Source organism: Taudactylus pleione, unplaced genomic scaffold (genome assembly GCF_031769625.1).
Source record: "Taudactylus pleione unplaced genomic scaffold, aTauple2 ptg000092l, whole genome shotgun sequence".
In the NCBI taxonomy this organism is placed as follows: Eukaryota; Metazoa; Chordata; class Amphibia; order Anura; family Myobatrachidae; genus Taudactylus; species Taudactylus pleione.
In genome coordinates, this window is record NW_028284494.1 from 7,699,242 (window position 1) to 7,713,227 (window position 13,986).

Below are 13,986 nucleotides of genomic sequence, written 5' to 3' on the forward strand. Positions count from 1 at the left end.
GCCTCCACTCATCCCAAGCTATTTTTATAGCTAAAAGCTCCTGGTCCCCAATGATGTCATTTCTTTCCGCAGGAGAGAATCTTCGTGAGAAGAACCCACAGGTTTGCGCACTCAAGACAGCGAGTGCACTCCGTGCCGCCTGGATGACACACGCGGCAAGGATCTGGAATGCACACCGTGTCACCTAGGTGACACAAGCGGCAGGTGGCAGATATATTCTACATATATTCGTTGAGCCAGGCAGATCAATTTCAGCTTCCTCAGATCTTCTACAGCTTCGACAGTATTCTCGTACTGTAGGCCAATTTGTAGTAACATTCCAAATGACCGCAGTACAATGGAACAATGCTGTCATGTTTGGATTATTTTTTTGACGCAGGGTGGATGCAGAAGAAAAAACTGGAATGGGTTTGCACTTTGCAGTATTGAAATGCAGCAGGTTTAATAGAAGTATTATAATTCATGAAATGGTGATGAATATATAAACTGGCAGAAATAACTAAGTCCAAGTGATGTGTGGCTGAAAACAAATGTGTTGGCAGGAAAACAAAGTCCAATTAGCAAGGCTGGAAACAGGTGTCAGGCAGAGAAAACAAAGTACTGGAGTGGGTTCATGCCGCCTCGATGGTACAAACGGCAGGCAAGAAATAGAGCTGCCAGGATCACTGGAACTCGACTGGAAACAACAGGAGACTGACCACAACCAGAAACACGTGAAACGCTTTCACCGGCATCGGAGCAGCGTTCGCACTAGAAGAAAATAGAAGCAGGAGCCAATCCAGATCAATCCTGGCATGATGGACAGGAGGCAGGAAAGATTGGACTGGGGGTGCACAAGGCAGGGAAGGCTGGATCTTAATTGGGGGGGCACAGGGCAGGGAAAGCTGGCTGGACTAGGGGGGGCAGGGAAGGCTAGGTACACTAGGGGGGAGGCACAGGGCAGAGAAGGTTGGACTGGGGTGGGGGACAGGGCAGGGAAGACTGGGTGGATTAGAGGGGGCACAGGGCAGGAAAGGCTTGCTAGACTAGGGGAGCATGGGTCAGGGAAGGCTGGCTGGACTGGCTGGATTAGGGGGGGCACATGGCAGGGAAGGCTGGCGAGACTAGGGGATCGGCCACTACTCTTACCTTTGCCGGCGTCTTCAAGCTCCCAAGTGTTCGGACATAGTAACCTAGTGGCTGAGTATTCTCCCCAGGGTCTGCTAGAACCTTCGTGTGCGCGTCTTGGTTGCCACGAGTGTAGACTTGGGCGCCGCCATGTTGTTTCGTGTCATCTGATTGGTATCCTCCACTGGTAACCTGCGGTCGGTCAGCTGCTTTCTTTGGCCAATGACTAGCTACATAGGGTTATTTCAATTTGACTCTTGGAACAGGAAGTTGCCTGTGCAACTTTGCTTCTCTAATGTTCATCCTAGGCTCCACACTGTTTTCTAGTGTTCACTTTCTAGTTGGGATTCCTTGTGTTACCCATCGCTATTCAGCGTCTGGATACCCAGAAACCTATCCTCGCTGTATGGCATCAAATATACCAGAGCTATACCTAACGCTATTCAGCATCTGGATACCCAGCAACCAATCCTTGCTATACAGCGTCAAAATCACCAGAGCAGTACCGATCGTTATTTAGCATCTTCCTCATCATTGCTGATACTCCTTGTTATTCCTCCAGTACATTCCTAGTTCTGTCCTTGTCTTTATGCTTCTCTCAGATACCTACTCTGGAGGCACCGACCTGTTCACTTGGTGCAGCGAATCAAGTGGATTAGACTCTGCGCCTCAGAGTATATCTCATCAACATCTGAGAGTAGCCTATGAGGAAGACTGATATATTGCTTCCCCATCTTCTACTACCAGTTCACCCTAGCCCCCCGACCACTGACTACAAAGCAGAGGACAATCTATACCAGGGCCTGACAGTTTGCACAGACCAAATGGAAGCCGCTGGGTCACAGGGTAAAGGAGTCCTCCAGATTCTACTGTCTCTTCTGGAGGCACAAGAGGCAACCCAGCAACATATGGGACAACATCTTCAGGACGTCTCTCATTAACTTGCTTCTATCTGTGATCAGCCAAGAGCATCTTCCAGTGGAAGCCGCTGCTCTGCCTTTCAGGCAGCCCCACATGGGTTCCAGCGCCTACCAGATCCATTGTGCAGGTGCCGGGGCCTTGCCGGCTGGACCAGCAACAGCATCCCCCCTCATGCAGAAGGGTCGCAGCTGGCTGAGCTTGTAGAAGTGGAGAGTGCTACTGCGCAGCCATCAATATGGCTCCCCTGGATGACCGTCAGTACTGTTACAGCGCATGCCATCTTGCTTACTGTGCATGAGTGACAGTGGGAGATGGACGTCTCCACCTTAGCTGTAGAGACTTGCGACCTTTCACTCACATTGACCGCTGTTCCAGCACCTGCACCACTACCGCATATCTGAGACAGTCATCGGCTGGTGATCTGTGAACGACGTCGTTCACAGGCATATCGCGTTGGCTGTGCTGCACAGCCAATGGACCGATATATCTGCAGACATATCTGTCCATCGGCAAGTGTGATCAGCCGATCGCCCAAACACATACAGCGGCAGCCGTGGGGAGGGGGTCATGGCATGACCCCCGGCCCACCGCTGCCTAGAAGATGATGGTCAGTCAGTGTATATGAATGACCATCACCTACATGTATAACTGCAGATCACTCGATGTGCAGCTAGATCTTTGCAGTGTGTACCCACCTTTAGAGTACGGCTGTACCACCGCTTGCATAATAAACCACACTGTCTGGGTAAGCTACACTGGACTGGCTCTTGGGTCATCTTGCAATCCCCTGGTGTGTACATTTCACTAAAACCACCACCTGTGCACACATTGCCAACAGAGAGATAATTTCCTTATTAAGTTTCCTATACCCATGGTTTCTCAACCCCCGGAAGTGTACCAAATTATTCCCAAGGCTCATATCGAAACATCTCTTATGTAGAATTCTTTATTAACATCAAACTTTTACATTGTCTCCAATTTTCTACTTACAGAGGCATCACCGGGTCTGGTGACATCCGATGCGCACTCTTACTATCCCTGCATGGCGGTGGCGCGTCTGAAAAGTGGGCACGACCTAAAATAAAGGGGCATGGCCTCGTGGGGGAACCCGATGACTTCACTCAGGGGGCAGCCCAGCATCGCCGGAGATGCAGGGCTGCCCCCGGAGACTGGGCTGTCAGCACTGTTGGCTCCTCTTCTATGACAGGAGTTGGGTGCTGCATGAGAATGTCACACTGACTGCAGCACCCGACTCCTGTCACCAGGGCCACCGTCAGGGGGGGACTGCCGGGCCCAGAGACAGCAGTGCAGAATGTATGAATCAGCAGCCGGGAAGACACAGCGCCGCCGGCGGCATTTGATATATGGTGCCGGCCGCAAGACATTATAGCTCGCGGACCGGCAGCCAATCAGGAGCAGCCATTGCAGCCGCTCCTGATTGGCTGTCGGTCCGCGAGCTGTGATTGGCTCGCGGGCAGCATCATATTTCAATTACTGCTGGCTGCGCTGTGTTTACCCGGCTGCTGATTCATATATTCTGCACTGCTGTCTCCCGGCCCGGGCCCTCTGAAGAAACAAGGTAGCAGGAGTCCCTGCCCTGTGCCCCACCACCTGCTGCAAGAAACCAGCAAACCTTCCCTGCCCTAACCCTCTACTCCAGCCAGCCTTCCCTGCCCCATGCTCCCCTAGTCCAGCCAGGCTTCCCTGCCCCATGCTCCCCTAGTCTCGCCAGCCTTCCCTGCCCTGTCCCCCACCTAATCCAGCCAGTCCAGCCAGCCTTCCCTGCCCCATGCTCCCCTAGTCCAGCCAGCTTTCCCTGCCCCATGCTCCCCTAGTCTCGCCAGCCTTCCCTGCCCTGTGCCCCCCCTAATCCAGCCAGTCCAGCCAGCCTTCCCTGTCCCATGCTCCCCTAGTCTCGCCAGCCTTCCCTGCCATGTGCCCCCCCTAATCCAGCCAGTCCAGCCAGCCTTCCCTGACCCATGCTCCCCTAGTCTAGCAAGCCTTTCCTGCCCTGTGCCCCCTCTAATCCAGCCAGTCTTCCCTGCCCTGTCCCCCTCCCCAGTCCAACCTTCACTGCCCTGTGCCTCCTCCCTAGTGTACCTAGCCTTCCCTGCCCCCCCTAGTCCAGCCAGCTTTCCCTGCCATGTGCCCCCCCAATTAAGGTCCAGCCTTCCCTGCCTTGTGCACCCCCAGTCCAACCTTCCCTGTGCCCTCCCAGTCCAGCCTTCCCAATCCTGTGCCACCCATTCCCATCCTGCCTTCCCCACCCCAAACTTTGAGAATTTTTTTTAACTGGGTCATGCACTATTGACGGCTAACCCCCCCTGTGTAGCTCCACCCACATTATACACAGCTCCACCCACCTCTGCGCCATCCCCCAGGGGGGCCCTGCCTTATTTGTCAGTACCGGGCCCCACGATTTCTGATGGCAGCCCTTCCTGTCACTGCAGAGGAGCCGGCATTTTGGTGTCACCCCCTCCATGGGTGACACCCAGGTGTGGCCCGCACCCGCGCACTCCCCCCCCTCATCATGCCACTGTCTACTCACCTCGCTCTTACCTCTCTTGTTAAAATTAGGGATGTGCAGGCTCGGATTAGTTAGGATTTTCCTGCCAAAAATTGTGTCTCACAAAAAGGCAAAACGTCATCTTTCATGGACAAACATCATCATTCCTGGACAAAAGTCCAAGAAAGATGATGTTTGTCCATGAAAGATGACATTTTGCCTCTTTCTGAAACACGATTTTTGGCGGGAAAATCCTAACTAATCCAAGCCTGCACATGCCTAGTTAAAATATACTGAAATTATTTGTCACCTGTAGAAAACCTCACTGTACAGCTAAACCCTCTATGTCTACTGGATGCAGTTTGTTACATGATAGCGGCTAGTATTACTATTTCTCAATGTAAGGGGCTTTATTTACTGGGTGGTGCTGCCTTTAAAACTGCTTCAAAGTCTTACCTCTTCATACTATCATGCACATGGCAAGCTGGTCATCTACACGTGCTGTACGTTTGCAAAATACTATGGAGACTGGTAATCGGGAGGCTTACTAATACTGCCTATACCCTCCAATTAGCTTGAAGGGAATTTTACCTCACACTCTGATATACCCTCAACTTCAAAGGATTGTGACTGCAGTGCAGATATTGACACTACTCAAAGTTTTGTAACCATTGATGGTCTATGGCTGATAACAGGTGTTTTTGCCATTGATGTCGCAGCACTGATGGTAAAAACACTGGCGCCGCAGGTCCGATGGCCAAGGTCTGTGCATGCTCAGCATTTAGCCATCGATAGTTATATACTGATGCTTTTAAACCATCGACCATCAATGGCCATAACTATCTCTCACTCCTTGTCTTTCTGGCTTTGTGTAGCGCCATCACAAATAATTAACTCTCCTATCCTCTCCTGCAGGCTTGCAATGCTTCCTGGGAAATGTAGTTTATCCAGCACTTGTAGTTCCACAGGTTTAACAGTCACAAAACATCAAATAGCAGGTCACTCTACTGGTGACCATCAACAGCTCTGCCAACGATTGTCGTTGGTTTTAAACTATTGAACACAAACCATCAATGGTTTTGCACATGGACAGTCAGTGCCTGTTTAAAAAGCATTTGTGTTTCACCATCGGGCTCAGCCATCGATATTATACCATCAGTGGCTGATCAGAAGATCGAATGTGCGACCGATGGTCCATCTTTGTAGCTGCAGATTTAAGACGCCGCCTGTGGGCATCTCTGTAAAAATTCCTGCGGAGGCATCATTTGCGTATTTTCACAGAACCAATGCATATTGAATTGCAAATGCAATGGGATTAGCGCCCATATCTGAATCAGCCCCAAAATAATGAATCTCGACAGATGTACACTGGAGTATTCTTACCTGTACTAGCTGGATGTCATTGTCCAATGTTTCTGTATCGTAACAGTGTTTAATCCACCTTGAGACCTTAAATTGCTGGAAAAATTGATCTGGACTTGATATAGAATGGACACCAAGATGAACTTCAGTAGAAGCATTACTTAGAGAAGGAAAGAAGAAATAGCAAAATATTATGTATTTTCAGAATTTGATGGTGTTACTGTACGTTTCTCGTCACTCTGGGAACATTCCTTTCCATTCCATATGCACCTTAATGCCCCCAGTAGTAGTGCCCCTTATGCAATGCCTCCAGTAGTAGTGCCCCTTATGCAATGCCCCCAGTAGTAGTGCCCCTTATTCAGTGCCCCCTTTAGTGCCCCTTATGCAGGGCCTCAATTAGTGCCCCTTTTGCAGTGTCCACAGTAGTGCCCCTTATACAGTGCCCCTAGTAGTGCCCCTTTTGCAGTTCCCCCAGTAGTGCCTCTTATGCAGTGCCCCAGTAGTGCCCCTTATACAGTTCCCCCAGTAGTGCCCCTTATGCAGTGTCCCCAGTAGTGCCCCTTATACAGTTCCCCCAGTAGTGACCCTTATGCAGTGGCCCCAGTAGTGCCCCTTATACAGTGCCCCCAGTAGTGTCCCTTATACTGTGCCCCCAGTAGTAGTGCTCCATACGTATAAAACATACAGCCACACATAATTATGCTTACCTGAACCCTCGCTCCTGCCTCTGCCTATGTCCGCTCCTCCGGTCCCCCCCGGCACTATGGGAGAAATGTCATGACGTCTCTCCCTTCACCCACTGCGGGAGCCGGAAGGTGGAGCTCATGAGTGAGCTCCAGCCCAGCTCCGGCCCTGGGTGCAGCAGCCAATAAGAGTCTGTCTGCAGTGCTAAAACAAATTTTATGGGTAAATTTACTAAGATTCGAGATGGTCCCGATTTTCAAAGTGATTTAACTCGCTGGAATTCACTAAAATTCGGGTTATTTAAGCCCTTTTCTTTTACCAAATTTACCAACAGGAGATTTGAAGCTAAACGAGTTTGCCGATGGTGAAGCAGAACGAGATCTCTCTCCCGAGTAACTCGTTTTGCAGGAGATTAATCACCCGAGATTGCAATATTTTCTCTCTGCAAATCTCTCCCGACCTAGCAGCCAGCACATATCAGAGAGGGTGTGGTATAAGAGATAGACAAAAATTAGTTAGACAATGTCTAGATCGACCCCAGTTGTTAGACAGTCAATAGATCGACAGGTACAAAAGGTCGACAGGTACAAAAGGTCGACACACTAAAGGTCGACATGTAAGAAGGTCGACGGGTGCAAATGGTCGACAGGGTCAAAAGGTTGACATGGAAAAGGTCAACACGAAAATGGTCGACACATTTTTTTTATGTTTTTTTGCGTAAATACCTTTCGGCCCCTTGCGGGCTCGCTTCGCTCGCCACGCTGCGGGCACGGATTTATTTCCCCTCCATGCTCACTTGGATGGTAGGGAATGACATTTGATGGTAGGGAATGACGTTGGAAACTGGCTCATCTTAAGTGCCTAACCCTAAACCTAAAAAAAAAAGTAGATCATTTTTGTGTAGGGTTTCACTGTATTTTAAGAACCAGCACAAGGCAGCAGGGACAGAGCTGGTTTTCAATATATGGAGAAAAAAAAATGACATGAGGTTCCCCGTATATTTAAAACCAGCCTTGGACCCTTTCTAATGGGGGACTGATGCCACAGCCAGGGGTGCTCTTTCACCGTGCCCCGCAGCCGCAGCATCAGCCCTGACCACTAGTCAGCCCAGGCCAGGGATCCCTGGGGAGTTGGTGACCCCCCCAATAAAGGGGTCACCCTCTCCAGGGCACCCCTGGCCTAAGCTGATAGCCCATGCTATCCCCGCCACCCCTGGGCGGTGGGTGGCGGGTTGATAGTGTTTGGTGTTGTGTAAAATTAAGATGGATCATCATTGTCATTACAGTGGAAGTACAGGTCCCAGCCAGCCTCCCCGGCATGCTGGTACTTGGAGAACCACAAGTACCAGCATGCAGGGCATTAAGGGCCCACTGGTCCCTGTACTTCACCTGTGATGAAATGGTTAAATAAACACACAACACACCTGTAAAATAAAGCTTTATTACATACATACATACACATACATACTCACCTGGTTCCAGATGTTCACGTGGACTTGTCATCGTTAAGTATTTATTCGGAAGTACCTGTAAAAAAAGATCCAATACTCACCTCTCTGTCCCACAACGTTCTCCGTAGAAATCCAATACGGGCCCCTGATACAGTGTAACAGCATGCTTCTGTATGGTGTTACACTGCGCTACTGTCTGCTCGTGGGAATGAGCAGACTTCAAAGGGGGGCCGCCGGCCAATCAGCGGCGGCTAACATTAGCGGCTGCTCACTGGCTGGGACCCACGTGGAGGAGCCGCTCATTGGCTAAACAAACGTGGGTCCCAGCCAATGATCGGCCGCTAATATAAGCCACTGCTGATTGGCCGGCAGCACGCGACCGACGTCTGCTCGCTCCCACGAGCAGACAGTAGCGCATGCTGTTACACTGTATCGGTGCCCAACGTGGAATTCTGCGGAGAACGTCGTGGGACAGAAAGGTGAGTATTGAATCTTTTTTACAGGTTATTCCCTTTGGATACTTTACGATGACAAGTGGACGTGAACATCTGGAACCAGGTGAGTATGTATGTGTATGTATGTATGTAATAAAGCTTTATTTTACAGGTGTGTTGTGTGTTTATTTAACCATTTCATTACAGGTGAAGTACAGATACCAGTGGGCCCTTAATGCCCTGCATGCTGGTACTTGTGGTTCTCCAAGTACCAGCATGCGACGGAGGCTGGCTGGGACCTGTAGTTCCACTGCAATGACAATGATGAACAATCTTAATTTTACACAACACAAAACACAATCAACCCGCCACCCACCGCCCAGGGGTGGCGGGGATAGCCCTGGGCTATCAGCCTAGGCAGGGGGTGTCCTGGAGAAGGTGACCCCTTTATTGGGTGGAGGGTCAGCAGCTCCCCAGGGATCCCTGGCCTGGGCTGACTAATGGTCAGGGCTGATGCTGCGGCTGGAGGGCCCGCTCGAGCTGCAGGCTATTCCAACCTTGCTGGATCTTTACTACTGCACCTATTGGACTGAGCAGGCACCCGGTAATTTTATTTGGAGCCTCCATTGACTATTCACAATGCTTTTGCAAAAGAGGGATTGGTCTATATCTCTGGTGTTTTAAAATACTCATTCTACATAATTTCTTCTTAAAACTATAGCCCTCATTCAGAGCCGCTCTCAAAAACCGAGCGCTTGCTCTGAATGAGGGCAGCCACTTTTTTTTAAAAGCCAGCCGCCTGGCCGCTCGCAAAGCTGCCTTAGCGAGCGGCCAGGTGATGGTCGCAACCATCGCGACCATCGGGCTTGCGACCAGACCCTTGCAATAGGGTCTCATCTGCCGCAAGCCCCAGTGAGCTTCCTGCTCTAATAGGGCCGCCCCGAAATGGCAGGCGTTCCTTCGGGAACGTCTCCATTTGGCCAGCCCCCCCCCCAACCCGCCTACAAAAGGGGGTGGGCTGTCGATCAACATCGACAGCCGCCCCGTTTGTAGCGATCCCCGGAGCGAGTGAATTTCTCACTCGCTTCGGGGCTTGCGCACGCACTGCCCAACAATCGACCCGCTTGCGAGCCAAATGTTTGTGTTTGTTATAACATTTGGATTGCATATTATGTTTATTAAACTTGTTTTGTAAATATTTGTATAGATCGCTCACACAGTATTTATTTATTTATTATTAATTGATACATTTATATATGTTGGTTTTCCTTTTTATTGTTTCATTTACATTACATTTATGCGCCGTTTTTTCTAGAAAATAGCTTTTAGGTTTGTTTCTCTTGGAAGCGGCGCATGCGCAGAACTGATTACAGTTGCGGTGATACAGGAGCAGACAAGGAAAAGTATCTATATTACTTAAAACTGTCATCACAAAAATGCCAGCTTTTCAGAAGAGATACTTATGGAGAGCAGGAATGATGAATTCCTCCAGTAATTAGGTAGAACTCAGGGCCTGATTCAGAGCTGCTCGCTGTTTGCGAGCGCTCGCTCTGAATCAGGGCGTTTTTTTTTTTTTCCTCCTGCCCGCTCGCAAAGCTATGGGTGGATTATCACGACCATCGGCAATGCGAGTAGACCCTAAGGTAGGGTCTCAGCACTTGCAATGCCGAGTGGACTTCCTGCTCTAATACAGCAGGAAGTCCACTACTGACATCACGAGTGATGTCAGTAGGGCCGCCCACAAACAGCAGGCGTTCCTTCGGGAACGCCTCCGTTTGTGCAGCCACCCCCATATCCACCTACAAAATGGGGCGAGCTGTCGATCAACATCGACAGCCACCCCGTTTTGTTGTGAGCCCCGGAGCGAGTGAAGTTCTCACTCGCTATGGGGCTCGCGCATGCACGTGCACACTGGGCCACCATTGACCCGCTTGCGAGCGCTATGTGCTTGCGAGCGGGTCTGAATCAGGCCCTCAATGCGATTTCTAAACCTAATTTTATGTGATAATGAATAGACCCCATATTAACAAAAGTACCTGTAAGTTAAGTATAAAGCTGAAGCAGGCATGGTTGTACTGTAATAATTACAAGTATAGTAGGTATACTAAATGGGTACCTGACCGTTACTATTTTATGTTGCAAGCAAATAAAAACAAATACAGTTACACAACTCATTTCCCTTCCTGCAGAGTCCGGGGCTGGTTTTACATTATGGCACACTGATCCGTGCAGTGCTTTGAATCCGCTGCTGGCTTTCAGCAGATTCATAATTCTATTTGGCTGCGGAGTTTATCGTAAAGGGGGCAATCTGGCTGAAATCGCACACAGAAGAAACGGATGAGTATCACCAATGGATCTACATAGACAGTACAATATGCTGCTTAGTAAATTTGTGATTTTGAGTCCAAAACGTTCCAGTGCAAAGCACTGGGGAGGGGGTGCTGTGAGCCCCTCAGCCTGACACAAATCCGGAGGGGGGGCACATTCAGTGTGATCGCTCCCCCCACAGGCAGAGGAGAGGAGACTGCTGCTGCTCAGAGCAGTATTCCTGGTCTCCCACTGCAGCCCAGCCCAGCACACAGCAGCTCAGGCTAATGATTGCTGTATTAAATGTACCCCCTTATGGACCTCATTTACAGCTAGGAGCAAACACAGCTACATCGTAAATAATAGACAACTTTGGTTTTACACTGCAATTTAGAGCTGAGCCACTATGCGTCCCCTACCAACTATACATTTGGGGCACATTTTAGATTTGCTCTGCAACATGTCTGCACCTTCTAGCTGGCTTTAATAATAACTCTGAATTAGTACTGAAAGGTGTAACTATTATACTATACAATGAGTTGTAAAAGCTGCTAGAAACAGCTGTTCTGCAGTGTGTGTTAATATTCAAATATTATTCCTGTTTTTTTTAGTGGGATTCTGGGCACATGTAATATATTCCTGTGCTTGCTATAGTTGGTAACAGAAGTACTCCTGCACAGTGAGGTCACTAGGATTGGTGTTACCCAGTGCGACCACCCACCCAGTCATCCCCACTTCTGCATTCTTTGTGTGCGCCTTCGGTGCGCACGTGAAAGGGGGTGTGTCCTCATGCCTACGAAGCCACGCTTACTGTTCAATGCTATTTTGAGGGCATAACCGCATGACACGCCCCCGTTCATGTCATGCATGGCGGCTTTCCCAGTGCATTGGGAGCTGCTGGGTATCCCCCAACCTCTCAGGGCATAGTAGAGCAGCTCTGCTATTTTGGTGTCACCCCCTCAGATGGTGAAAGTGGGGTCCGCACCCTTCTAATGACACCACTGCTCTTGCATACCCCTGTGAAAAATGTGATGCACTTATTGGTAATATTAATCTTCTAACTAATAAATACTTACACTACACAGTGAGCTGCTGTTAGCACCCAGTCATCTTTTATTAAAGTTCCTCCACACGAGAATCCCCCTGTTTTCAATCGAGCCATGTACGGTCTAGAATGAGGAGCAGCTTCTCTCCCACCTATGATTTTAACACATTCACCTGCAAAGAGATAAAAAAAAACGTACAGGAATAACATAAGATGCAAAGTAGCCAGAGTAATTTTTTTCCCCTGAAAATTATGGTAACTAGGGGCTTACATGAAAGTGGGCGGGATGTACTAAGAGCAGAAATGCGGTAACCCCCCCGAAAATTAGGTTTTAAAATCAACATCGACGTGTTCCTGGGGCTAAATCACACATTTACTAAAAACCTAATTAAAGATTGTCGATGTTGATCAATTTTGATTGATATTTAAACTGGAAACTGTTGGCACAATCAGAGAGATTACTGGAACCCTCGCCACGAGGTAACAATAGAACAAACAAAGAAGTGCTGGATCCAGATAACAATTTAATAAGTTATAATAACACAATTGAAAACCACAATTAAAATACATTATAACTACACATAGCCAGAGATTCAATTAAAATGCAAATATAGTAATATACATGTATAGCAACCATATATCGATTCAATTACAACAGTAATTAATTGATTATTTCAGTGTTGCTAGTACAAGTCCATATGTAGAAATCAATACTGTAATTAGTCCATTAATGATTTCGGGGTAAATTTAAGTGAGAGTTTTTAGAAGTGGAGATGTTGCAAATAGCAACCAATTAGATTCTAGCTATTATCTTCTAGAAGGTGCTAGTTAAATGTTAAGCATGCCTCCCAACTGTCCCGCTTTGGGCAGGACAGTCCCGTTTTTCGCCCACTCGCGATAAGCTCGCCCCTTGCCGCTAGGCCCCGCCACCTTTTTTGGTCGCGCTCGATATGCCCCACTTTTATATTCACTAATGTTGGGAGGTATGGTTAAGTACAATCTGATTGGTTGCTATGGGCAACATCTCCAAACTCACTTTAGTAAATAGATTATTTTTAAAAAGTAAATTGTAGATAGGCCCAGTTCACACAGAGGCCCTGATGCAGAGCCGCTCGCGAGCGCTTAGGAATGCCTGGCGTTTGTTGGGAGGTCTTACTGACATCACTACTGATGTCAGTAGTGGACTTCCTGCTCTATTAGAGTAGGAAGTCCACTCGGCCTTGCGGCAGCCAAGACCCGATTGTAGGGTCTCGTCGCAAGACCGATGGTCGCGATTATCGTGATGGTCTCCTGGCTGCACGCACAAGCTGTGGGTGGTCTCCCACAGCTTAGAGAGTGGCTGGCCCACAAACCCAGCGAGCGTCTAGCGAGCGGGTCTGAATCAGGGCCAGAGTCCAACAATGTATTAGTAGAAGCTCTTAGTAATTAGCTTGTTAGTATTACTTATGGACTGGTTAATTTGTTGATGTCCCAGTAAATAAATACACACTGCTGTAATCCTCACCTCCTGGCTGCTGGAGATCCTATTATGCAACGCCACAGGAGGGCAGCGCAGCACTATAAATACATAAACAGGTCCTTATTCTTACCTCCCAGCTGCTTGATAACAGAGCCCACAGCTTAGGGAGAACAGTCCCATGTGCAAATTAGCAATCAGCTTATGTTTGCAGTATAAACTGCTGAACGTGGGGACCCAGTCTCCGTTTCACAGACTCAGCTGCTCCACTCACAGCCAGCCAGCTTCCCACTTATAGGCAGTTTTACTACAACTCCAAAAACGTGGTCCCCGGCTGCACCAATCTCTAGGTTGTGTGGCTGGATGCAAAAATGTGCCGAACAGCGTCCGCAGATGTGACTTCACGCTTTCTCCCCCTTTTCCGATCAGTGGCTTCCTCAGAACATATGTATATTTCTGCATTTTAATTGCATCACTGGCCACGTGAAGTTATAATCTGTTTATTCTATTATTTGCAAACCAAGTTTAATAACTTATATATACTGTACATTTCATGGTTCTATCCAGGGGTTAAAATGGGACAGAAGGGGGCGGAACTGGTTCCGTCACTTCTATTTGGAGACAGAACCAGTTCCGCCTCCTCCGGCCCTCCTCATCCAGGCGCCACAGGGATGATTTATTTGCCGAGCGTCCACTGAGATTTTGTTACCAGCG

The 13,986-nt window shown here is 48.7% G+C and overlaps 1 protein-coding gene across 1 annotated transcript in view; it reads right to left on the reverse strand.

Annotated features, from left to right (window-relative positions):
* The window catches only part of LOC148527157 (granzyme A-like), a 70,423-nt gene that overhangs the window by 38,267 nt on the left and 18,170 nt on the right, over positions 1–13,986 (reverse strand). The window contains exons 2-3 of the mRNA XM_088469417.1: positions 11,848–11,989; positions 5,918–6,056 (exon numbers count right to left, since the gene is read on the reverse strand). Of these exons, the coding sequence (XP_088325543.1) occupies positions 5,918–6,056; positions 11,848–11,989 (281 nt within the window). The remainder of the gene's footprint in view (positions 1–5,917; positions 6,057–11,847; positions 11,990–13,986) is intronic.